Source organism: Gymnoscopelus braueri, assembly GCF_963280865.1.
Source record: "Gymnoscopelus braueri genome assembly, chromosome: 2".
In the NCBI taxonomy this organism is placed as follows: domain Eukaryota; kingdom Metazoa; phylum Chordata; class Actinopteri; order Myctophiformes; family Myctophidae; genus Gymnoscopelus; species Gymnoscopelus braueri.
In genome coordinates, this window is record NC_137604.1 from 9,245,382 (window position 1) to 9,270,471 (window position 25,090).

Here is a 25,090-nt window from a genome sequence, read left to right on the forward strand (position 1 = left end):
AACTCTCATCTGCTGGCAGAATCTTGCTTTAGAGATAGATCACTGAAGTTGGTCCGAGCTTGACGTAAATCCTGACACTGGCAGCTGTACAACCGGCTTTGACAGCTAAACACGTAGAATGAAGCTTGTTAACAAATGAATGGGGGGGGGGGGGGGTATGGGGGGGTACGGGGAGAGTGAGCTAGCATGTAAACATCGTGCCTTTGATGCCTACATGAACTATCGTTACGCTGAATAATGTCAACATAAACATTGCAACAAAACCAAAATACAGCCAGAGGGATTTGTCTTTCTGCAGGAAAACACCCCAGCATAATTATAGTGGCTGATAGAGGGAAAAATGCAATATATATATATATATATTTATTTAATTTAGGCTCAAAGTTACCTAGTTAACCTTTAAGAATGGTCGATGAATGAGACCCAATGTTATCAGCAATCAAATCAATATATTTTATTATTGTTATAAATTACACAGCAAACGTGCTATCATTTAATCTCTGCTTCTATATCTTGGTGGCACCGCGACCCATGATGGACTTCTTAGTGTTTCTCTCAGGTTTCAAAATGATTATATAACACTTTGGTCCAAACAGTGCCACCAAGAGACCAAAACTAGATGCTAAAATAGCAAAAACCTCCACTACATCTGCATATTTGCCTGGAGAGCTGATGTATGCTGGGATGAAGGCTATCCACACGGCACAGAAGATCAACATGCTGAAAGTGATTAACTTGGCTTCATTGAAGTTGTCTGGAAGATTCCTTGCCATGAATGCTAGGACAAAGCTGAGGAGTGCCAGTAAACCAATATAACCTAGTAGCACGGCAAAACCAACTGTTGATCCAACGTCACACTCATAGACTATCTTATCACTGTTGTATTGCATGTTTTTATAAGGAGTTGGTGAGGCAGACACAAGCCAGGCTGTGCAGATTGCAGCCTGAATGGAAGTAAGAGCCAGAACTGTTCCTCTCTGCTGCATAGCACCAAACCACCTCATAATGTCTGCACCCCCAGGCTTGGAGGCTTTGAATACAGCCAACACCACCATAGTCTTTACCAGGATACAAGAGATACACAGCACAAAGCTGATCCCAAATATTGCATGCCTCAGCTGACAAGTCCAGAGCCTGGGACGGCCAATGAACAAAAGTGAACACAAGAAACATAGTTTGAGTGACAACAAGAGAAGGAAACTGAGTTCTGAGTTGTTGGCGCGCACCATGGGTGTGTCTCGATGATAGATGAAGATTCCCAGGACAATGGCGCACATAAGTGTGCCTAGCAATGAGATGGCTGTCAAGGAGATTCCCAGGGCCTCATGGTAGGAGAGGAATTCCAGGTTCTTTGGGACACAGTGGTCACGCTGGGGACTGGACCAGAAGTCCTCTGGACAACTGGTGCACTCTGTAGAGTCTATTACAAAGATGGCAAGGTTAAAGGGACGTAATATGGCAAGGTTAAAGGGACGTAATGTGGGGAAGTAATGTATCATCCTGAAGATAACCTTAAGTGTGACATCCGTATCATCCTGAAGATAACCTTAAGTGTGACATCCTACTATCGTACTATATGTATCCTAATATCCCATTCTCTTATAAATGTGGAAACCTCTAACCTTCCTTCCTTCTCTCTGTGCCTGTCTGTTTGTCCTCCAATTATCTCCTCGGCGAGTTGACCAATCTGAACTTGCACAAGGGCACTGGACTTGCACTTTTCTGTGTCTGTGGAGTTCACATTACTCCTTTATGCCTGCTGGTGTGGTTTTATTTTTAATGTGCATGGATGTCTTCCCCATGTATTTTTGGATTGTTTCTGTAAGCTGAAAGCTTCTCTCTCAAAAAGGCCAATAGTAGAACCAGGCCGATTTTGTGACGCACCCAAAAACATCCCCTCCATCGGCACCTTCCTTCATTATCATACCATAACAGCTTACACACGCGCACGCACACACACACACACGCACACGCACGCACACGCACACACACACACACACACACACACACACGCGCGCATGCATGCACACAAAATGATTGATCGTTTGGGACGAGAACCCTTGTGGGTTATCTGGTAGTTAAATTAACACTGAGGATTTGACAGTGGAGAAGAGGGTCCCAGTCTCAAAGACAGAAATTGTATCAAATTGGGGTCGGTGGCCTAATGAATATCATGCTATTAGTCGTAGTCAATGAAGGCAACGCTATTTCCAACAATGTTTTTTCTTTTTGCATTATCTGTCTGTCCAGAGCTCTGCTTTTGCAGGTATCCGGTGCTGTCGGGCAGAAACATCTCCATATTTTGACTTTTCATGTTTTTTTTTTGTAAATTAAGGCCCTACTTGATCATACTACTGCGTCACATAAAAGCATCAAAAGTAGCAGATCGGCAAGCTCGAAACGTGCTTGTCGATCTGCTACTTTTGCTATTTTTTCATTGGAATCCTGACAAGTAAAAAGTTAAAGTTTTGGACATAATGAGGTTTCCATCCGACAGAGACGATATCAAGCTATCTGTAAAGACTGGATATACCCAGCTGTCACCCACTTCTTTACACCTGCAAACCAGTTATGTGACAATAAAGTTGATTCTGATTCTGAAGTGCTATAATGTGTTCTTTTCTGTGCTTTCACCAAATAAACTCAATCAATTCATAAATAAACTCAAATCAGCCAACCAACCTACCTGTCTGATTGCTGATCTCTCCCTCAGAACAAGCAATGCAGTCAAAGCAGCAGACAGGTTCTCCTTTCCTTCTGGCCACACGGGTTCCAGGGGAACAGCTCTCACTGCACACTGACCTAGGAGGCTACCGAGAAAAGTTGGAACATTTATTCACTAGGGATGTCCCATATTATCGACCTCCCCGATATTATCGGCAGATAATAGCACAAACATTTGATATCGGAAAATATCCGTATCGTTTTTTGATGCATGCTATTTTACCGACTTAACAAAAATCTACAGCAGAAGAATCAACTTCTTTGTTTTACTGTCTGTTGCGCAGGTGAGCAAGCCATCTGTGTATGAACGTATCTGTATACTTGTATTTTGTATGTATCTATGTATGTTTCATGTTTTTATGGGACCCCTTCGAACATGAGAGGCTGCATCTCAAGGGGCTATCCCTTCAAGAAAATGATCAATTTCAGTCTAAACCAAGGGTTCCCAAACCTTTCAGGCTGCGACCCCCCAAAATAATCATAATTTGAACTGGGGACCCCCCCACCCTGACAAGCACTGTGAATTGTAGGCATTACATTTAGTTTGACTCGGTTCCACAGATACTTATTGAGAAAATAGCCGATCTACAAGCTCGCTGTACGCCTCGCACCGCAAATGTTGCACATTAAGCTAATCATCTGGGGACCCGCCAAAATAAATTGGGGACCCCCAGTTTGGGAACCACTGGTCTAACGAAATGACATTCACATCACGAGTTCAACATTAGTTACTTTAGAAATCCAAAGTGACCTTAGTCGACTCAAAGCTCCAGAAGATTCTGTCTTCATCCAGGATGAGTTCTTCATCTCCGGAGGCTGACTTCTTGACCACACCCACGTTGTGAACCTTCGCGCTTCCATCAGGGAGCCACGCCCAGTTCATGACATCATAGATCGGTAAAGGATCACCGTTCTCATCAAATGACACATCATCACCAAATGACGTGGTGAAGTTGACCTTTTCCATGTAATGGACAAGCTGGAATTTTGAGATGAGGAAAATTATGAAAAATAAATAAATACTGTGTACGATATACACTATAGCAGCTGCTCCCAACATGTGCGCTGGGGCCCACTGGTGGGCCATGAGGATATTGCAAGTGGTCCCCCAAATAATTGGCGATTTGAAGATTTGAATGCCAATATAACATTAAATATTTAATAAAATGAATATAAAGTCATGGTATTTATTCTTTACAAAATGGCTGCCGTGGTAATTGGGCAGACGGGTGGGCCGGCTTTCGAGATTTTCAAGTGAGCCCCCGGCTGATCACAAAAGGTCGGGAACCGTTGCTCTTGATAAATATCACAATGTGGAGCTTTAACTTTTCAACAAACAAGTATCCAAGTGAGCGCTCCAACCACCGATAAACATTACTGCAAGGCGATTAGTATTACTATACATCCAGTCATCCACTAATAAATGCATTGTTCATCCTACTTTGTCCATTTTTCATGCCTTTTACCAATGTCATATTGGCACGCACATATATTCACTATTATTCTCACTGTGAGTCCAACTAGAAACATTAACAGGTAAACTTTGATTTAACCCATTAAAACCGGGAACGCATCTGTGTAACCGAACCATTGTTTTATACTTTGGCTATTAAAAAATAGCAGATATACAAGCTCATCGTACTGCTATGGGCTTGTAGATCTTCACATTTTTGAAAAACTGGGTGCAAATCTTTGAATAATAATATATTTTTAAAGCGAACATTTTAAACTCAAATCTTTGCTTCTGGGGGTCCCTGGAACAAAATATTTTGTAATATACTGTATTTAGAAGGCATTTGTAGATGCGTTTCCCGGATTGAATGGGTTAATATAACACCTGCCATGGTTGTATTGTCTGCAAACGGGCACAGCTGTGCCCAATGAAAGGCCCTCTTCCTGGCACACATTGCAACATGTCACGGAGGGCATGGGCCAGAGCGTACACAGCCTTGTACACATTGTACTCTATCCTGAGGTTAGACACATCCAACAGTGTGCTTTCTGCTGTCCCCAGGTCCTCTTGTCCAGTACACACCCTTCCACCATTTTCCACCCACTCTGACGGAAGGGGTGCGAATTTACACCGAAATGTGTGTTCCCAAAACTGCCTCACCTGACGAAACACAATAAAGAAACATAAAGAAACCTTGTAAATGTTTGAGTAAAGACATCAGTGTGAAATTGCAGCTTAATACACTTAAAGGTAGGGTAAGCGATATTTTTGGGTTAAAACATTTTTATTTATTTTTTAAGTTAAAGCTCTATATTCTGATAGTAATGGCTATAGAGTGTTTGCTCAGTAACAGGAGTCTCCATGTCTTTCTAGCTCTTTAATACACAGAAGATACATTTTCAGGTAGGTGACAAAATGTCAGCCAATCAGGAGAGAGTAGCCTACTTTTTTTTAGTACATTTATCAGCTTAATTTTTATAGTGTATTTGTCTGCTCATTTATTTGTGTCATCACTTCCAATTCCACTTGTTTAATCTGTATCCTGACTGAGTTCTCCATCCTGATTTGATTAAATTGGTGTCCCGACTTGAAAATGCATTTTCTGTTTAATAAAGCGCTGGAGAGACATGGAGACTCCTGTTGCTGAACAAACACTCTATAGCAATGAGTACTATCAGAATAATAGAGCTATTTAACACTTATTTTAACCAAAGAAAATCACTTACCCTACCTTTAAACCCCAGCATCCGTATTGTGGGGAAAGCTTTCGCAGAAAACAATAAACTGAAACAGAAATAACAGAAAACAATAACAGAAAACAGAAAAGACACTTGCATAGAGCCCTGAGGGACTCCACTCAACCATAATGGGGTTTAAGTGGTTAAATACTAAATGAAACAAAAGACTCACTATGCTATTCCCATGACTGTTGTTGTCAGGGTCATTGTCAGGATGTATTTTCAACAAGAAGTCCTGGAGCCCTGGTATCTCTCCACGACGGACCGCGATACCCAGGGTGCCTCTCAGGTACGGCATGAAGACAGGAGACTGGAGTTCAGTGTACGTCGTCCAGGACTCACTGGCCATCCATTGCAGACCTGTCACATTCTGCTTTACCACCTGTTGAACAAAATACATCACTATACTGTATATCGTTGCTGTCGGACAGAAACCGTTCAGGGAATGGAGAAGAAAAACTAAGAACCTGTGTTCCAATGGATCCAATCAATGTAGTTATTATTTAGGCACAAGATCTTGTTGATACTTTTCATTGGTTCAATGTTTATACAACTCACAGACAGACTTTTTAATTATTGGTTGTAAAGGTGAGATGTGAGAATGCTTATCGTGCACAGAAGTACTGAGATCAAAAGCAAAATATGAAAAGTTGTAAAAAATAAATACACAATTGCTGAGCACTTAAATTGGCCTAGAAAGAGTGATCCAGTTGCATTTATTTCTAATGCTTTAAAATGTGAAACACATATTTTGTTCTTAAAGAATGTGTTCACTTCAATATAGCAAATGTCATATTGCTTATAATTATGAATCGCATAATTAACGTGTACTGTACTATAGATAATCCCAACCTCCTCCATGATTTTAACCATAAGGCCCCGATAAGCAAATCCAATGACCACACGAGCTGTGGACGCCTTCATCACAGAGACAATCCTCTGGAGTTCCGCTGGGTCGTGGTCCATGGGCACGACCTCCACGTACGCCAGACAGGCCGAGCCAGACCGGGCCAGCTCAGACCGCAAGGATCTGGCAGCGTTGTGTCCATAGTCATTATCGATCAACAGCATTCCTACCCAGGTCCACCCCAACCGCCTCATTATCTGCAGCATAGCTCGCACCTGATTGGATAGAATGGAGGGATAAGTGTTTAGGCTAGATTATACACATAGTGAATCAGTGAGCTACACAGATTCCAGCAAATTTAGCTGAGGACCAAACATTTAAAAAAAAAAAAGTAAGCTTGTAGATCAGCTTTTTGTTATCTTGGGAACAATTTCACATATTGGAAATATTTTGGAAACATTTTAAAGGAGTAGTTCACCCAAAATAAATCTTATTTTCTATCAATTACACACCCCATGAAGCCTTGAATTCATGGAGTTTTTGTCGCATTCCTAACCCAATAATTTGATGACCGGGTCTTCGGTCGAGTCTCCTAACAGAGACTCCGCTAGTCATCAAATTATTGGCTCAGGAATGTGACAAAAACACAAAAATTGCCATGAATTCAAGGCTTCATGGGGTGTGTAATTGATAGAAAATAAGTATTTTTTTGGGTGAACTACTCCTTTAACAACACAAATCTTCCCTGGCACAAACTATTTTCCGACGGGGGTCCATGGCCAAATACACATAATTTGGGGGTCCTTGACATGAAAAAAGGTTTGAGAACCACTGTACCACTACCGGCAGATCTATAGTCTATAGAGGTTTCACCTGGAAGGCGTCACTTGGGATTGTTCTAAAGAAGGACAGGAACTGGTTCCGGTCACTCAGACAGGAGCAGGTGGCGTAGTAACTGACCTGCAAAAAGCACAACACATCCCTTCTCTAATATCGCTGTTGTCGGGCAGACACCTCCTATCTCCATGTTTTTACTTTTTGTGTTGTTTCGTAAATGAATGCCCTACTTGATCATACTACATGCAGCTTCACACAAAAGCATCAGAAGCAGCAGATCTACAAGCTCGAAACGCGCCTCGAAACACGCCTCGAAACACAGCTCAGTTTTGAGCTTGTAGATCTGCTACTTTTGCCATTTTTTTTTATTTGAATCCTGAAAAGTAACAGTTTTGAACACATGGACCTAACTGAGTATATTGTCTGTGGGTGGAAACCTCATGTGTTGTATGTATTGTGAGGTTCAACACATAATGAGGTTACAACGATCGATGCTATAATACAACATACAGTGTAACAGGTGTGCAGAACATAATTCTGTCATTCACGTTTCTCTGTAATCGGCAAAGACTGACTGTTATGTTTTCATAATCAGTCAATGAAAGGTTACAATTTGAAATGAAAGTGTTGCTTTCCTGCTGCTTTATACCACACTGGTTTAGTGATTGCGTTCACATGCTTTCAGGATAGAGGGGGGGGGGGGGGGGGGGGGGATACCACAGGATGTATTGTTATATTCTCATATTCTCTGTTTGCAGGGGACATTTGTTATGACCGTCCAGAGACCGATCCTCCTCCTCGCTATTGCTACCGGCCTATGAGCACTCATCCTGGGCATAGAAGTGGAGCTGTGGAATGACGTCCTTAACTAATGATGTTCAGTCATAGTGACTTCCCCATTCATTCATGGTGAGGATCAGGAGTTAATGTTGAGTCGATAGATTCATAATGGATGAATGTATGAGTTCATCCTTAATTCAACATTAATTACATGCTGAATGAATATGCATGCTCAAGTAAAGTGTGACCCGATATGTTTTTCAAGCTGTAAAAAGACAAAATGCTTTATTTATCACATTTTAGATATGGAAAGAAACACAATTAAGCATAAAATAAGTTTAAAAAAAAGGGGGTTCAAGTAGGAAACTTACCTGGGGCACTCTGTATAAACCTAGTATTCTAGCAATAGCAATAGAACTCGTTGAGGTAGAGGTGCCCACAATCCCGAGCACTGGAGGGGACCCAACACATCTCTCATCCAACTGGAACCGCTTCTCTCTCCCGAGCAACGACAACGCTGCACGGAACGCAACTCCAAGCGTCACACAGGTATCATAGAGACTATACCCCAGAGTTGGGCAGTAGCAGGCTGCTGTTGCTGTTGATCTCATTAACGGCAAAAGCCATGGTCTGTGCGGACCTGAAGCCGTCGATGTCAAATCTAACACACAAAATTCCTCTGTAACGTTGAATATTCATCTTTGTAAACATACACATATACACGTAACATCAACTAATCCTCTGGAACTATCTATCGAACACAACTTACCTTATTGTCTTGCTCATTGAATAAAGCAAAATAAAATCTCATGACTGTTTTGTCCTAATCTGCGATTTGTGTGAGCATGAAAGGAGCTGTTTCCTTAACAATTAGCACAATATGTAGAATGAGGTATTATCTTTCAAAACGTATGTTCTTGTGTGTGTGAACCAATTGAAGAAATCAGAGATTGAGGCTTTTACCTTTGCTTTTATGAAATATTTGAGAGGGGTTTTATGGAAGATGCTTCTGAACATATATATTTCTATTGCTAGTTTGACCAATTCAAACACCCTTTATTCTATTGTTAGTTTGACCACTTCAAATGCTCTTTGATTTGAAAAAATAACTAATAACCAAAAATTGCCTATCTACAAGTTCACAACGCGTCACACTGCAACGCGTTGTGAGTTTGTAGATAGGATATTTTTGGTGTGCGACATGCTTCCATAAAAGACACGCTGGCTTCTATGGTATCCAAATGACTGAAATCAGTCAACGTTAATCCATGCTTGCTTGCTGTTGTATTTGTGATACTCACGGATAGCAAGTGGGCTCCTGTTTTTTGGAGGTGAACGACAGCTCAGGTTGGACAGAGGACAGGTGGATCTCAAACAGGCCGCCCAGAACAAAGTCCCCGGCCTTGTACACTCTGTTCAGATTAAAGTGTTCCTGTAACACACAAGAAGAGGAAGGTGAGGAAGACAAAGCAGAGAATGAAGAGAACGACATCACGGTCAAGTACAGGTATGAAAGCAGAGAAGCCATCATGACCATGTCCTCCTCTGTCTAACACCCCTCCCCTTTCTAAATCCATATCCATTGTCAAGTTGCTACATTTTATACAGAGTGCTATGCCATCCCCTGTGCCACACTGACTACGTCATCTGTCCAGTGGTGGAAAAAGTACTTTTTTTTTACTTAAGTAAAAGTATCAATACTGCGATGTAGAAATATTCTGTAGTAAAAGTAAAAGTCATAGAATTTAAAATGTACTTAAGTAAAAGTACAAAAGACTTGGAATAAAAATGTACTAAAAGTACCAAAAGTAGTACTCATTATGCAGAATGTCCCGCTTCACAAGTTTTCAAATGTATAAAAATCGTCGCATTGCGACGCATTGTGAGCTTGTAGATCGGCTATTTTCAAATGGCCGAAACGTATATGGGGCTGAAGTGGTTAATGTATGTTTTGTAATAATAATCTAGATCTACAAAGTGACTAGTCACTAAACCGGCTAAATAATTATAGGGGAGTAAAAGCACAATATTTACCTTTGAGTTGTAGTGGAGTAGAAGTATAAAATTGTACTTGAGCAAATGTACTTAGTTACTTTGCACCACTGAATCTGCCACAACCCATCTGGGCAGAGGCTGAATCCTTTCATGTCAAAATAATATTGTGTGTGCCCTATAATGTGTCGGTCACACTATCTCAGTAGGGCAACACTGGCAACTGCCCACCTACTGTAGGTATGTAGATGATGCAGAAAAACTGTTAAAAACATAGAAGAGCCTGTCTCACCAGGTATGCCTCATGCATTCTGGGGTGCGTTCGGAAATTGCGCACTAAAGTGCACTCGCCTATTAGTTTGTATTGGCCAGTGCGCTCAGTGCTGTATTTCCGAACGCACCCTAAAAGTCATGTCAATTTATCCTCTGTTGCAGACCATCTGCCCTTTAATCCCCTTTAGTTGTTGTTGGGCTAATTGTCACTTGATATTTATCCTCTGCATTTAGTCACTTTCAGAAGCAGCTTTATTACCACACACATCTCATTCACATTTCTAACTATTACTATTTGGCTGCCCTGGGTGATTTGAAACTTCAGATTTGCCTATGTCTCTAATAATTATAATAATTTATTACACGGCTTGGTTGAATGCTCGATTCTGATTGGTCAGTCATCGGTCATTATTTCTTGATAACCGATGAGCTCTATAATAGACTGCTGTGTAATCAGAGACTCAGAACACCTGCCTGTGCCAACCTGCGCTGCTTGGTTTTATGCTTTATCCAACATGACAGCCATGTAAACAAACAACCAATGTCATTTACAACTAAACGTTGCTCTCAATAATATTTTTGAAAACATTTGAAGTGAGAAATAGACGATGCAATAACCGAAAAGTGATTATATTTGATCCACTGCACTTCCTTGTTTATCGTGGCGCACCGACGGGGGAATACCGAAACGCTCGCTCCAAAACACAGTCGCCCCCGGGCAAATCCGGCGGTATTACAGGCAAATCGGCGGTATATAGAATGGGGGGCGAGTGTGTTTTGGGGCGAGTTTTCTGTTATTTTGTCATTTGTTTTCCGAGGCGAACTTGTCCGCCCAGCCCAATACTTATGGAATACTTTCATTGCCGTAAGCAAGGAAATACTTTGTTTTGTTGTTACTTTTGAGTCAATTTATTTATTTATGTATTTAAGTAGCCGTGTAATAAGCGGGATAATGCATGGGGAGGTAGTCATTATTGAAATTTAAAGCCCTTCAGGGTGATAATGCACCTCCCCATGCATTATCCCTTGCATAATAATATATTTTTCGGGCCTTCTGTGTTGTTAAGTTGTGTATGTGTTTGTATCTTGTTTTTGTTGAAAATGTATCCATTCAAACAAAATTGTATTGCTGATATGATAATAAAAACAATTGATAACAAAACAAAAACAAAAATCGGGGGCTTTGAGAGGTTTGCCAGGTAAATTCGCTCATGCTCTGACTTTAAACCAGATTTATGCCTCGTTGTACGACGGGGTAACATAACTTGACGAAATGGCAGGGAACAGTGAAAACAGCGGAGTAGCCTGCACAGTATACGCCCCAAGCCGTACATACAGCATGGCTGGTCTCACTACTGTCTTATTATACATCTTCCCTCTAACTCTTGCTGTACCATTCTGTCCCAAATCACTCCTGACACTTATCTCTTACTTTGAATAGTTGACCCTAGGTATTTAAACTCCTTCATCCTCTCCACCTCTACTCCTTGCAGGGATCCACGGATCTCCATATAGGGGCATACAATATAGGCACATAGAGATCCAGTTGTCCATAACCGCCAATCTGACCGATATGCCCTTATATGTAACTATGGGCACAAACTGAGGACATTAGAGATCTTGATGGACATAAAGGCAGGAAGGCGGGCAGGCAGACAGACAGACAGACAGACAGAGAGATTCAGAGATCTCCATAATGGGCATAAAAGGGACACAGGCAGACAGACAGATGCAGAGATCTCCATACTGTATATGGCAGGGGTCTTCAACGTTTTCAGGCCAAGGACCCCCTAGCTGAGAGAAAGATGAAGCAGGGACCCCCTACTACATATTGTATATATTGGGTTGCAGATTAAACTTTTTCATAGATTTCATAGATAGCTGGATTCGTGCTAATGTGTATTGTCAGACAGTTAACTTTTAAACCCTCAATATTTAGTCAACTTGACCATTGGCTCTGTACTTGGTCTGCTCTTTTCCCCCCCGACACTCACCGACTCTCCGAAATAGCCGATTTTCACAACGCCTCGCGCTGCGAGGCGTTCTGCTTGTAGAGCTTGTAGATCTGCTATTTTCAGGTAATGTTCCCCACCACACAAGGATTTGGCGGACCCCCTGTAGTAACTCCGAGGACCCCCTAGGGGTCCCGGACCCCCTGTTGAAGACCTCTGGTATATGGGCATGAAAGGGATGCAGACAGACGGATACAACAAGTACTCTGACAATGGTTACAAGGGGTATTGCATATCCGGGTGGGGCATGCATTCACAACTTGCTTCGTTCCCGGTCTGGTTGTATTTAAATACAGTACTTGAGTAAATGTACTTAGTTACTTTCCACCACCGCTGAGGTGAGAAGGAAAACAAGAGTGAAGCCCGAGGCATCTTCATCTCACCAGATGTGTCCCATATCGTTGCTGTCAGGCAGAAACCTTGTATCTCTATATTTCAACTTGTGTTTTTTCCCCCCGTAAATGAATGCCCTATACTTCATCATACCAGAGTGTCGCACGCCACACTGCTCGCATTAAAGTAGTGAAAATACCTATATGTGACGCGTTGTGAGCTTGTAGATCGGCTACGTTTACTATTCCTTTGTTTAAGTAATAGTTTTGGACATACAAGGTTTACACCTGACAGCAACAAAATGTCCCTTAGCTGACTGACTCATGTGCCTGCCAGGCAGCTCCACAAACACACAAACAGTGTTGTTTTTCATTAACACAGGCCTTAAGAGGCCATTTAAACACCACAAGGTTGAAACATTACAATAACACTAATTAAACTAATTTAAGCGCCACAAGGTTGAAACAATACAACAAAAATGAATTGTCCTAATAAATTGGTCAATGCCTTGCTAAATCACACTTTCTTAATTGTTTATTTGACAAGATTATCAAAAGTGTAAGTGTAATACCTTTATAAATGCCTAAATCCCCTGCAATGATGAGACATGTAGAGTAGAATAATGCAACTTCATATGGAAACGTGCCAAAATCTGTCTTAGAAAACACACATACAGTACACAGTAATTAGTTATTTTGGTAGTAATGTATTGGTCTAAGTACAGTAGATAGTATTTAAAGTATTTAAAATAATCAAAAAATCTGTCCATTTAAAACATTTCCGTGCTATCCGGTTAATGTTGTCATAAATATATGACTATACATTAATTTGTAACTAAATTATATTATTGTGTGGCGTGCATTTTATTATTATTTAAACGTTATTGAAGGTGATGGGCATTAATAGGCACAGATTGTTAATCTGATTGTTGGTAAATTGTATTTGGGGTTATTTATTAGAAAACATTGGAATTTACTTCACTGTTTTATGTGTGTAGAAAGTACAGGAATGCACTTTTGGCAAATAGTTTGAGAAAACTGTGGAATGTGAAGTCAATAGTGTTAGCTTCGCAAGTGAACCTGTTAATTACGGTAATGTGAGAACTATTCTAACTTTAATGTGCATAAGTCTTGGTACAAGAATACACGCACGCACACACTATTATGTTTCGTTTGAAATTATTGACTTATTTTGTTTAGTTGATGAACAAAAGAAAGTGTAGCATGCCCTTCTTTTGGTACACCCCTACAGAACTTTGAGGGAAACACAAATACTTTTGTACCCCAACTCAAGTATACCTTTACATATTTTGTATACAGGACATTTACTTGTACATTACATTGCAGTACATGCATAGTGTTCCTACATCGTGTCATTTCTATTTTCACTTACATAAGTGGAAAAAAGTGAGTATTCTTCCACCACTGCACAGTTTTGTTTTAATTTTTTTATTTATGAAATCGTTTTATTCATACATACATACATATGTATGTACATTTACAGTTCATACATACATTATAATACCTACAGGGATGGAAGCTTTCCACAGTTCTGGATTGAAAAGTCAAGAGGGAGATGACGAGAAAAAGAGGTTTGTGGTAACAAGTGAAGCCAGTTTGTTGTGGGGAAACAGGTTGATGCAGTTTAAAGGGGGTGCATTTTCTTGCAAGAATAAGCGTCAAGTGCCATTCACACTGAGCATGATAACGATACCGTGCTCGGTGTGAATGGTGCTTTACATAGCTTTATATTCCAATGGTTATCACTGCTATAGAGTGTTTTTTTCAGTAACAGGAGACTCAGGAGACATGTTTCTCCAGCTCGTTTATCCAATCAGGATCTAGATCTCATACAGAATACAGGATAAACAAGTGAAATCTGAAGCGATAAAAAAAAACAAAAAAAACACAATTGGAAATGGAACACTATCACATTGAAGCTGATAAATGAGTTCTCTCTCCTGTCATGATTGGATGAAATTGGTGTCCCACCTGAAAATGTATCTTATGTCTACTAAAGAGCTGGAGAGACAGGGAGATCCCTGCTCAGTGTAGCCTGACAGTGTGTCGTGGGTTCGAGTCCCGATCCCAACGGCCTTTGCTGCACGTCACTCCCCCATCTCTCTCCCCATTTCCTGTCAGCCTACTGTCCTGTCAATAAAAGGCATAAAAGCCCTAAGTAAAAATCTTAACAAAAAAAATAAAATAACTGTAGATTGCTGGCTGTGTGGACCTGCAGAAGAACACCTACAGGTCTGTAATTCAGAGAGTGTACATTCGCACTCTCAGAGTCGTGAGGGTCCGTGGCCTAAAGCATTGAAAACTGGGGGTCCTTGAAATTAGAGCCGACCAGTATATCATCTGGCCGTTATACTGGACATTTGACTTTTTTGCAGTATCGGCAGTTGTGTCCCGATTTTTAACCACTTTCAACCTTTCCGTCCCTGGACTTTGGGCATGTCATAGTTTTCAAACAAAATTTAAAAAGATAGCAGATCTACAAGCTACAGTATACGAGCTTGCAGATCTGCCATTTTTGAATTTGTTTGAAAACTATTGAAGTGTTTAAATAAAATAGATTCTAGTTAAATGTTCTCAAATAGAAAACTTTAGGCAACTCGAACTTTTTCAAATTGATAATTGGTGATCTCGGGATCGGCATCGGAATTTGGCTTCTTGAAACCAAGCAGTTTGAGAATCCCTGCAGTAGAGGATCAGAGCAGTGAGTTCACATCATGGACCTTCTTCCCTGCTCTCTACTACTTCTTCTTCTTCTTCAGACCTCTGGTCTTCTTGGACTTACCACCGGGCTTGGCCATCTCCCCTTTGACCTTCTTGGGTTTACCACCGGGCGTGGCCATCTCCCCCTTGAACGAAGAGGGCTTCGCTGGACCACTGCTTCTCTCCTGCCCGGTCCGGTTCTTGTGAGGCCCTTTCCCCGGAGCGCCCTTAAACCCTCCCTTCGCGGGCACCCCCTTCCTGGGGCCGCTGGCATCTCCTCTCCTTCCCTCGGAACCGGCAGGGGTTTTCCTGGGGCCTCTGGGTCCCCTGTCCTTCTTCTTCACCTTCTCCTTCTTCACGGACCTCTTCACCCGTATGGCCCGGCCCTCCAGCTCGCTGCTGTTCAGTTTGAGAGCCAGCTGGACCGAGTCTGCATTCTGAGAACGTAGAAACAGGAATAATCAACAACCAGTTTATCAACCCCATTCAATCCGGGAACGCATCTTTGTCATTTTAGATTTCTTTGGGCTATTTTTTTAATTTGTGCAAATCTTTGAATATATCTTTTTTTGTAAATGAAGACATTTAATGTCAAATGTCTCAACAAATGTCTTCGTCTTTCTGAAAAAACATTGTTGCTATATCAGTGGTTCCCAATCTTTTTCATGTCAAGGACCACCCAAATTTAAAAGTATTGTGTGAGGAGCCCCCACCGGTGCTTTATTCTTACCTCAAACAGGACGTAGCCAAAGCCCTTCCCCATCCCAGTGGCTTTGTCTCTGATCAGACGCACGGCCTCCACGTTGCCACACTCTTCAAAATGCTGCCGCATGGACAGCTCAGTCATATCTGCAAAACATGTACACACCAATAATGGATAATCTATGATTTAACCCATTAAGACCGGGAAGCTCATAGCACTGAGTTCCGTGCTATGAGCTTGTAGATCTGCTATTTTGAAAAATCGTGAAAATTTGAGCAAATCTTTGAATATATATTTTTTAAAGCAAACATTTGTAACTCAAATCTTTGCTTCTGGGGTCTCTGTAACAAAATATTTTGAGATATTTTTTTTTTAATATATTTAAATATTTTTTTCAAAAAACTGTTTTTAGATTTAGAACACATTTTTAGACTTGGCCTCAGGTCTTAATGGGTTAATGAAATAATCGATCCCCATTTTGGCCATATCGCCCGCCAAAAAAAATCAATAATCTATCAAACTACCTTGAATAAAATCATGACTTACCATATGGCAGATTTCCCACAAATATGGATCGTTTGTTGTCATGCTGCAAAATGACAAAATATGTTAGTTTTTCAAAGTATTTATAAAATGGACTCGACTTCATTAAATTCAACATGTAGTTGCAGCAACTGGCAGGTCGTGCTTTTAGACTTACAGATGAGTGTTTATTAACTCTGTCCACTCGGATATGCATGTTTTTCTCAATCTCCATTCCATTTCTGTAAGGAGAGACATTAAGAACACACGATCAGCATTTAAATGTCGTTGTATGTCCAAAACGGTTACCCAGACCCTCTTCTAGACAGCTAAACCCCTATGAGCCACACCGTAATAACACTGGTTCTCAAAGAGGGGTCCTTGACAGGGGAACAGTTAAACATTAAAGCCCCATTTTAGAATTTTTTTTGTAAAAATCCTCTCTCATGGGGGTAACTGGCACAACATGTTATTATATGGCATGTGAGAATGATGCAGATTATAGCTTTAACTCTTCCACACATCACTGAAGTTGCTTACCTCTCTAAGGCATTGGTAACGGCTTCTTCATCTTTAAACACCACATAGGCATTGATGTTTTGTTTTTTGGGATGGACTTTGCGTCTGTAGGAATAAAAAAAGTCAACATAGTTTTGATGGTACTAAAGTTCACAGCTGGATGTATTCAGAGTCTCACTACTTTACATGTAAATGAACAATGTCTTTTGTAAAAAGCAAAACAACTAATGTAAGTGTTTGGTCAGTAACAGGGGTCTCTCAGTCTCTTTAGTAAACAGAAAATAAATTTTCAGGTGGGTTACAAAATGTAATCCAATCAGTAGACAGAACCCCACAAAGATCAAACACACAAAAATAGGCAAACATTATGTGAAAATAGGTGACCTTTTGGCAAAGACCTACAATGCAAAAACACATGCAAACAATTACTTATTTTCTATCAATTACACCCCATGAAGCATTGAATTCATGGAGATTGTTTTGTTTTTGTCACATTCCTAAGCCAATAATTTGATAACTGGTGGTCTATCACGACTCAAAGAATCTCCTTTAAGTCTCCTACCGGATACATTAGCATCTTTCCGCCAGCAATCAAATTATTGTCTTAGGAATGCAACAAAAACAAAAAAGATCTCCATGAATTCAATGCTTCATGGGGTGTGTAATTGATAGAAAATAAGATTTTTGTTGGGGTGAACTACTCCTTTTAAAGGACCACTTCATCAATGTTCAACCTTATCTTCATATAATTGGCCCTCACTCCTCACTAACGGTCATTAATAGATGGCATGGCACCATTTCTGTCTACTCACTCTGATAGCAGCTAGTTTGACTAGAGAGAGAGAGAGAGACACTTACTGGATGGCAGCTAGTTTGACTAGAGAGAGAGAGACACTTACTGGATGGCAGCTAGTTTGACTAGAGAGAGAGAGACACTTACTGGATGGCAGCTAGTTTGACTAGAGAGAGAGAGACACTTACTGGATGGCAGCTAGTTTGACTAGAGAGAGAGAGACACTTACTGGATGGCAGCTAGTTTAACTAGAGAGAGAGAGACACTTACTGGATGGCAGCTAGTTTGACTAGAGAGAGAGAGACACTTACTGGATGGCAGCTAGTTTGACTAGAGAGAGAGAGACACTTACTGAATGGCAGCTAGTTTAACTAGAGAGAGAGACACTTACTGGATGGCAGCTAGTTTGACTAGAGAGAGAGAGACACTTACTGGATGGCAGCTAGTTTAACTAGAGAGAGCGAGACACTTACTGGATGGCAGCTAGTTTGACTAGAGAGAGAGAGAGACACTAACTGAATGGCAGCTAGTTTGACTAGAGAGAGAGAGACACTTACTGGATGGCAGCTAGTTTAACTAGAGAGAGAGAGACACTTACTGGATGGCAGCTAGTTTGACTAGAGAGAGAGAGACACTTACTGGATGGCAGCTAGTTTGACTAGAGAGAGAGAGACACACTTACTGAATGGCAGCTAGTTTAACTAGAGAGAGAGACACTTACTGGATGGCAGCTAGTTTGACTAGAGAGAGAGAGACACTTACTGAATGGCAGCTAGTTTAACTAGAGAGAGAGAGACACTTACTGGATGGCAGCTAGTTTGACTAGAGAGAGAGAGACACTTACTGGATGGCAGCTAGTTTGACTAGAGAGAGAGAGACACTTACTGAATGGCAGCTAGTTTAACTAGAGAGAGAGAGACACTTACTGGATGGCAGCTAGTTTGACTAGAGAGAGAGAGACACTTACTGGATGGCAGCTAGTTTGACTAGAGAGAGAGAGACACTTACTGAATGGCAGCTAGTTTAACTAGAGAGAGAGAGACACTTACTGGATGGCAGCTAGTTTGACTAGAGAGAGAGAGACACTTACTGGATGGCAGCTGGTTTAACTAGAGAGAGAGAGACACTTACTGGATGGCAGCTAGTTTGCGTGGCATGGTGGGGTCCTCTCGTACCTGCAGGGATGGGATGGACACAATAAATCAGTGATTCTCAAACTTTGTCATTTCAAGGACCCCCGCATATTATATAAAATTGTGGTCATAGATTTCATAGATAGCTCCATAGACTTGTTTGACATACATTATCTTTTCTTTTCTATTAATACGTTGGATTCACGTGTATTTAACAGACAGTTAACCTTTTTAACCCTCTATATCTAGTCAACTTGACCGTTAGCTCTGTCCTTGCTCTGCTCTTTTTCCCCCGCTACGCCAACTTTCCTTTGCAATAAATGACACAACAACAATAAAGAAAGATGGATGTGACTAAAGAAAAACATGGTTCTTACCACTGAGCGGAACCGGATCGACTCGATGGCTCCTTTGTCCCTGAACAGAGTCTGGAGCGTCTAGAAGTGCAGAAAGAATAAAGTAGAAGTCTATTGATTCTCCCTCATTAATACATGTTTAATGCATAAAAGAAATGCCAACGTGTTTCAACCTAGAAAAAAGGTCTTTAAATTTGCAATTAGCATTCATTATAAATGTTAACTATACACTTGTGTGGGGTTATTGCTCACATGGTAAGAGAAGTGTGTGTGTGTGTGTGTGTGTGTGTGTGTGTGTGTGTGTGTGTGTGTGTGTGTGTGTGTGTGTGTGTGTGTGTGTGTGTGTGTGTGTGTGTGTGTGTGTGTGTGTGTGTGTGTGTGTGGGGTACCTTCTTTGTGCAGCTGGCTGGCAGGTTGCCCACAAACACGGTCCTCTTCTGTTTGATCCTCTCCTCTGCCATTCTCTGCCTCTTAATCTTCCTCTTCTCCCCCACATCCTCCCCTCCACCATCTTCGTCTGGCGCGGCCGCTTTCCGTTTGGCCTTCTTTCCTGTTTTACTACTTTCCTCTTCATCGGCATTCAGCAAAGAATTCTCCCTGAGGCAGAGGATGGTTGACAAACACACATTTTCGTTATTTTGTACATCTATATATTTTTTTATGTCTGTGCTCAAATGAAACGATTAAATCTTTGAAATGACTCAGTTTTAGCATTACAATAAATAATTTGATTTAATTTTATGTATTAATTTGCACAACATTAATCATATTCATATACACAGTATACTACCGGTACTTCTTTCCTAGTGAAGATAACAGAATATTGTTGTGCCGGTGAGGTAAGAACCCCACACTGTAAATACTGTAAATAAGGTACTCAGAACACTATGCAAAAAAAAAAAAAAAAAAAAAAAAAACCTAAGTCTCGTTACACGAGATTGAAATCTCGAGATTGAAATCTCGAGATTGAAATCTCGTCTGGCGAAATCTCGTCATTTTTTTTTTGACAGTGTTCTGTCACTATGTACGTTAGATCTAAAAAAAAAAAAAAAAAAAAATATGCGATCTGAGAACCATGTGTTCATTTAAAAAATAATGATTTTTTTCGTGCGGAAAATCGCACCCTGTCTGCAAAGGCCTTTAGTCCAAAATCCTCCTTTAAGTGAATTTCAAGACTTCACACACAAACATAATCATGCACAATATAAATGTAAACACACAGCAGGGTCCGATGTTGAGTTTATTTTTTTCCATAAATCAATCTAATTGCCCTGCTTGGACAACTCAAATCCACCTGTTGATTGTGTGTAAAACACAAAAATACAGAACGCAAACATACAAGCTCATAGCACGGCACGGTGCCGCTCTATGAGCTTGTAGATCTGCTATTTTTGAATAGCCAAAGAAATCTTAAATGAATTAACTCATATAGTGCCAATGACGTCTTTTGACGGCCGTTTTCAGTGTGCCATTAGTGCCAATGACGTCTTTTGACGTCACCATTTTTTTTGGGTTATTTTTTTTATTTTTTAATCTCAAAGGAACTAGGAGAAAACGATTTTCAAAAAGTTAATGCTCCATCCACTTCAATGTTAAAATGTAAACGGAGAATTTTTTTTCTCCGTTTGATCCATAATGCCTGTGGCATGTGGATCAACAAGCTTGAAATAAGCCTGGCAGTGAATGAGTTAACCACTAGGAGGCCACCAGCGCCCCAATTCATTCTTTTTACCCCCCAAAAAAGCCAATTATTTTGTACCCCCCTTTTTTCTCCCCAATTTAGTCGTTATGCATATTGACTCCTCCCCCACACACATTCCTGTGTCGTCACCGCTGTCGTATCCTACTGACTCACCTACCAGTGAGGAGCCCCCACCGGGAGGACGCCGTAGAGCCTTTGTCCTACTTCTCCCGCCCAACACTCCCCACTGGACAGGTGCGGGAGTGGCTAACGTGCAAACGACCGATATCACCCTCCTCCCCGTCCGGCTTCCCTCCCCCCGAACACGGTCCAAATGTGTTCGTTTAGACGCCCGACAAGGCCGGATGCACCAACGGTGGATTCGAACTTACAACCTCTGTGGTGGTGGTGGGCAGGTACTTTACCACTGCGCCACCCGAGCGCCTTCATTTTTTTTCTTTAACCCATTGAGACCTGAAGCCGATTCTACACGTCTCCTAAATCTCAACAGTTTTCTGAAAAACGTGTGTTTCTATATCAGTGGTGCTCAAACTTTTTCATGTCAAGGACCCCCAAAATTATATGTATTTGGCCGCGGACCCCCATCAAAATATTTTGTTCCAGGGACCCCCCAGAAGCAAAGATTTGAGTTAAAAATGTTCGCTTTAAAAATATATATATATTCAAAGATTTGTACACATTTTCACGATTTTTCAAAAATAGCAGATCTACAAGCTCGTAGCGCGGCACTCGGTGCCGCGCTATGAGCTTGTAGATCTGCTATTTTTGAATAGCCCAAAGTGTAAAATAATGCTTTTTAGCTCAAATCTAAAAATGACACAGTTCCAGGTATTAAACAAACCCTATTCATTTCTGCATGTATCCCTCCGGGCCATGACGGTGTCTCACCTGTTGTCCAGACGTTGATCGGCCGCTGACTTTGGTTTCTTCCTCTGGTTGAGCGCGCCTGGCTTTGTAGCAGCTGGACTCTTCTTCTGCTCTGGAGGCTTTGGAACAAGCTGTCACGACACAACACCACAAACGATATGAGACCACACAGTATGAAACCAACGCGTTTGCGTTGTGAAATTGTAGGTCTGCAAGTTTTGAAAACATTGTAAACGTTCAAAATTGGGACGCGTTATGATCGTTAACTCGGGATACGCCGTTGGTTTCATAATTGCCGATACCGAAGTCATAAAAAAAAAGTCAAATAATGGCCAAGTACAGAGCCAGAGTTCAAGATTACTAAGTATTGTGGGTTCAAGTGGTTAAATGTCTGAAAGTACACAGTGACATCCAACATATTAATACAAATTAAGATAATGTGTAAACAATCAAACAAAAAACTAAATGTATAAAACACTGATGGCAGTGCTGTCAAACAAGTCTATGAAGCTATCTATGAAAAAGTTTAATCTACAAACACAATTTTACACAATATGTACTAGTCGGGGTCCCTGCTTCATCTCTCTCAGCTAATATAAGAGGTCCTGGAAAATAATTGAAGACCCCCCCCCTGCTCTAGAGCAGTGGTTCTCAAACTTTTTCATGTCAAGGACCCTCAAAATGATATGTATTTGGCCGCGGTACCCCCCCCCCCCCATCTCAAAATATTTTCTTCCAGGGACCCCCCAGAAGCAAAGACTTGAGTTACAAGTTTGCTTAAAAAATATATATATATTCAAAGATTTGCACACATTTTCAAGATTTTTCAAAAATGGCAGATCTACAAGCTCATAGCGCGAAAGCTCTATGAGATTGTAGAGCTGCTATTTTTGAATAGCCAAGGTATAAAATATGGATATGGGTTCAAATGATTGTGACACTTTATTAACTAATTTTGGTGGGGACCCCTTGGTACCCTCCCAAGGACCCCTGGGGGTCCCCGGACCCCACTTTGAGAATCATCGCTCTAGAGTAAACATACGTGTGTGTCACATAAAGCAAACCTAATGTGTGTTCCTCAGTCTCTAAATGAACGATCAAAAGCTGCAGCAGCAGAAATCAAAAAACGAAGAAGGCTGTTCAAGGCGTTTTACCTTTGGAGGCGGAATAAACAAGACGGAGGCAGCCGGCGGCAGTGGCGCCGCGCTGAACAGAGAGGAGAGCGAGCCGGAGGCCGCCGGCTTGTCAGGGAACAAGCTGCCCGATACCTGACCCGGCACATAGTCTGACTCTGAAGACGGCTGCTCAGTCTGTTCACTTTCACTATAGAAACACACAGGAGAGACATAGTTTAATTTTATTAGATTTTATTAGACGTTATACAGGGATGTCATGTTCATCGTAGAAACGTCAAGGATACAGACACATAAAAGTCTTGCGACTTATTTTCGCAAGACGAAAATAATATGAAGACAGCTGTTCACTATAGAAACACACAGGAGAGACATAGTCTGAAGACAGCAGTTCACCATAGAAACACAGGAGACTGAGGAGAGAGACAACATCGGTGATGGATGATCATAGTCACAACATAAGACACTTCTAAAAGTTAGGATATCGTTCAATCAAAGTCACAGAGCTGTGACAGTCATCACACTCTATAGCGTTCAGGGATTTAGCAATCTCTGACACTAGTAGATGGCCATATATTTGAAAACATGGCCATATATTTGAAAACATGGCACGTGTAGAGTACATAACTGTACATCTGTCAAAAGGATACAGCACAAAAAAAGCATGAGAGCTTATTTCCAATGCGGTCCTTTCAGTGTAAATGATAATGTGTGTAAACTGAGTACCATGTGATGGTTCTCTCCTTGACAACAATCACTGGCTGAATAGTAGTCTTTCCTCCTTTTACTTTCACTCACACACACTTCTAACAGTTAGGAAGGGATGCAGACAGAGGACACATTTCTAAGGTTTTTGCAAATGTACAGACACAGTAAACGACAGACAGACAGACAGACAGACAGACAGACAGACAGACAGACAGACAGACAGACAGACAGACAGACAGACAGACAGACAGACAGACAGACAGACAGACAGACAGACAGACAGACAGACAGACAGACAGACAGACAGACAGACAGACAGACAGACAGACACACACACACACACACACACACACACACACACACACACACACACACACACACACACACACACACACACACACACACACACACACACACAATGACGAACCTCTGTGGGTGAATTTTCTTTTTCATGGTTCCTCCTCGCAGTGGATCAACACACTTTAAATGATACAGAATCTACTGATCTACCAGACCATCCGTGTCATATACAGATCTAAAGGAACTGAATCTACTTGGACCAGACCATCCGTATGTTCTACAGATCTAACTGAACTGAATCTCGACTTGGAGCAGACCATCCGTCCGTATGTTCTACAGATCTAAATAAAGTAACTCTGGATCAGATCTTCACACGTTTTGTTTGCATGGAAGTAGCGGTCCGTCGCCGTGTTCCTTCCCACCGGAAACAGTGCTGCCGTCAATGAAAGGTTCCGATATTTTTTTTTTTTACTTTATTTTTAATTCGTAATTTAATTCTACCTTTGATACTGCTTAATTTACTGAAACAACTTTTTTTTTTAAGATGTTGAGCTTAGCATTCTAGTGTGGATGTTTATGGAAGTTATGAGCAAAAATGATTTATTGTGTCGTAGTAGAAGCGATGTGCACAGTGTTGCCATGTCCGCTTATTATAAGCGACTTTGGGCTAATTTGTAGTTGTTTGTAAATATTGGTAGTTGCTTATTTGGGCTTGTTTCACATTTTTTTTAAATTATTTAAATCAGTGGTTTTCAAATATTTCATGGACACCCAAATTAACCCCCAAACGTATTCATCTTTTGATAGAACCCTTATTGCTTGAATACTTTATTAGAAGTTTGCAGAAAAAAGCACATGAAAGTACAGTTCCATACGAGGCCAGCTAATAGGAATTAAAAAAAAACAAGAAAGCCATTGGCTTGTTTTCAATGGCGTCCTTAACCTCCATCTGAAAATGTGTTGTGTCAGGGACCCTTAATACCAGATTTGTGTTGTTAGAATGTTTAAAAAAGTATTCCACATTTTATTTCGAGATTTTCTTTTTAAAATAGCAGATCTACAAGCTCAAAGTGGAATTTCTTTGATTTATTTTGTATTTATTCAATACATTTTGGCTTGTTTTCCTAGACCTGGTTGCTTATTTC

At 41.0% G+C, this 25,090-nt stretch overlaps 2 protein-coding genes across 2 annotated transcripts; both read right to left on the reverse strand.

The window, feature by feature from the left end:
* Nucleotides 1-506: 506 nt before the first annotated feature.
* LOC308093911 (extracellular calcium-sensing receptor-like) lies at nucleotides 507-10,181 on the reverse strand (the record flags this gene model as incomplete). The annotated part of the gene is made up of 10 exons (XM_080440306.1): nucleotides 507-1,420; nucleotides 2,687-2,810; nucleotides 3,476-3,703; nucleotides 4,562-4,837; nucleotides 5,588-5,797; nucleotides 6,268-6,537; nucleotides 7,136-7,222; nucleotides 8,447-8,540; nucleotides 9,181-9,311; nucleotides 10,164-10,181. 10 exons carry the CDS (start codon nucleotides 10,179-10,181, stop codon nucleotides 507-509), a joined length of 2,352 nt encoding a protein of 783 aa, XP_080296432.1.
* Nucleotides 10,182-14,199: 4,018 nt separating this feature from the next.
* rbm34 (RNA binding motif protein 34) lies at nucleotides 14,200-24,342 on the reverse strand. Its single transcript, XM_080452360.1, has 11 exons — nucleotides 24,073-24,342; nucleotides 22,959-23,127; nucleotides 21,826-21,935; nucleotides 19,625-19,832; nucleotides 19,257-19,316; nucleotides 18,878-18,921; nucleotides 16,975-17,058; nucleotides 16,613-16,676; nucleotides 16,459-16,501; nucleotides 15,940-16,058; nucleotides 14,200-15,646 (listed from the first exon to the last, which is right to left on the reverse strand). Exons 1-11 carry the CDS (start codon nucleotides 24,096-24,098, stop codon nucleotides 15,248-15,250), a joined length of 1,326 nt encoding a protein of 441 aa, XP_080308486.1. The 5' UTR covers nucleotides 24,099-24,342; the 3' UTR covers nucleotides 14,200-15,247.
* Nucleotides 24,343-25,090: the final 748 nt, after the last annotated feature.

Excerpts from the sequence above, each read along its gene's own strand:
- rbm34 (XM_080452360.1), bottom strand. The coding sequence starts at position 24,098 with ATGAAAAAGAAAATTCACCCACAGAG. Across the intron at positions 19,317-19,624 it reads CAGCCAGCTGCACAAAGAAG|ACGCTCCAGACTCTGTTCAG; the intron begins GTACCCCACACA and ends CTGCACTTCTAG. Across the intron at positions 18,922-19,256 it reads CGATCCGGTTCCGCTCAGTG|GTACGAGAGGACCCCACCAT; the intron begins GTAAGAACCATG and ends CCATCCCTGCAG.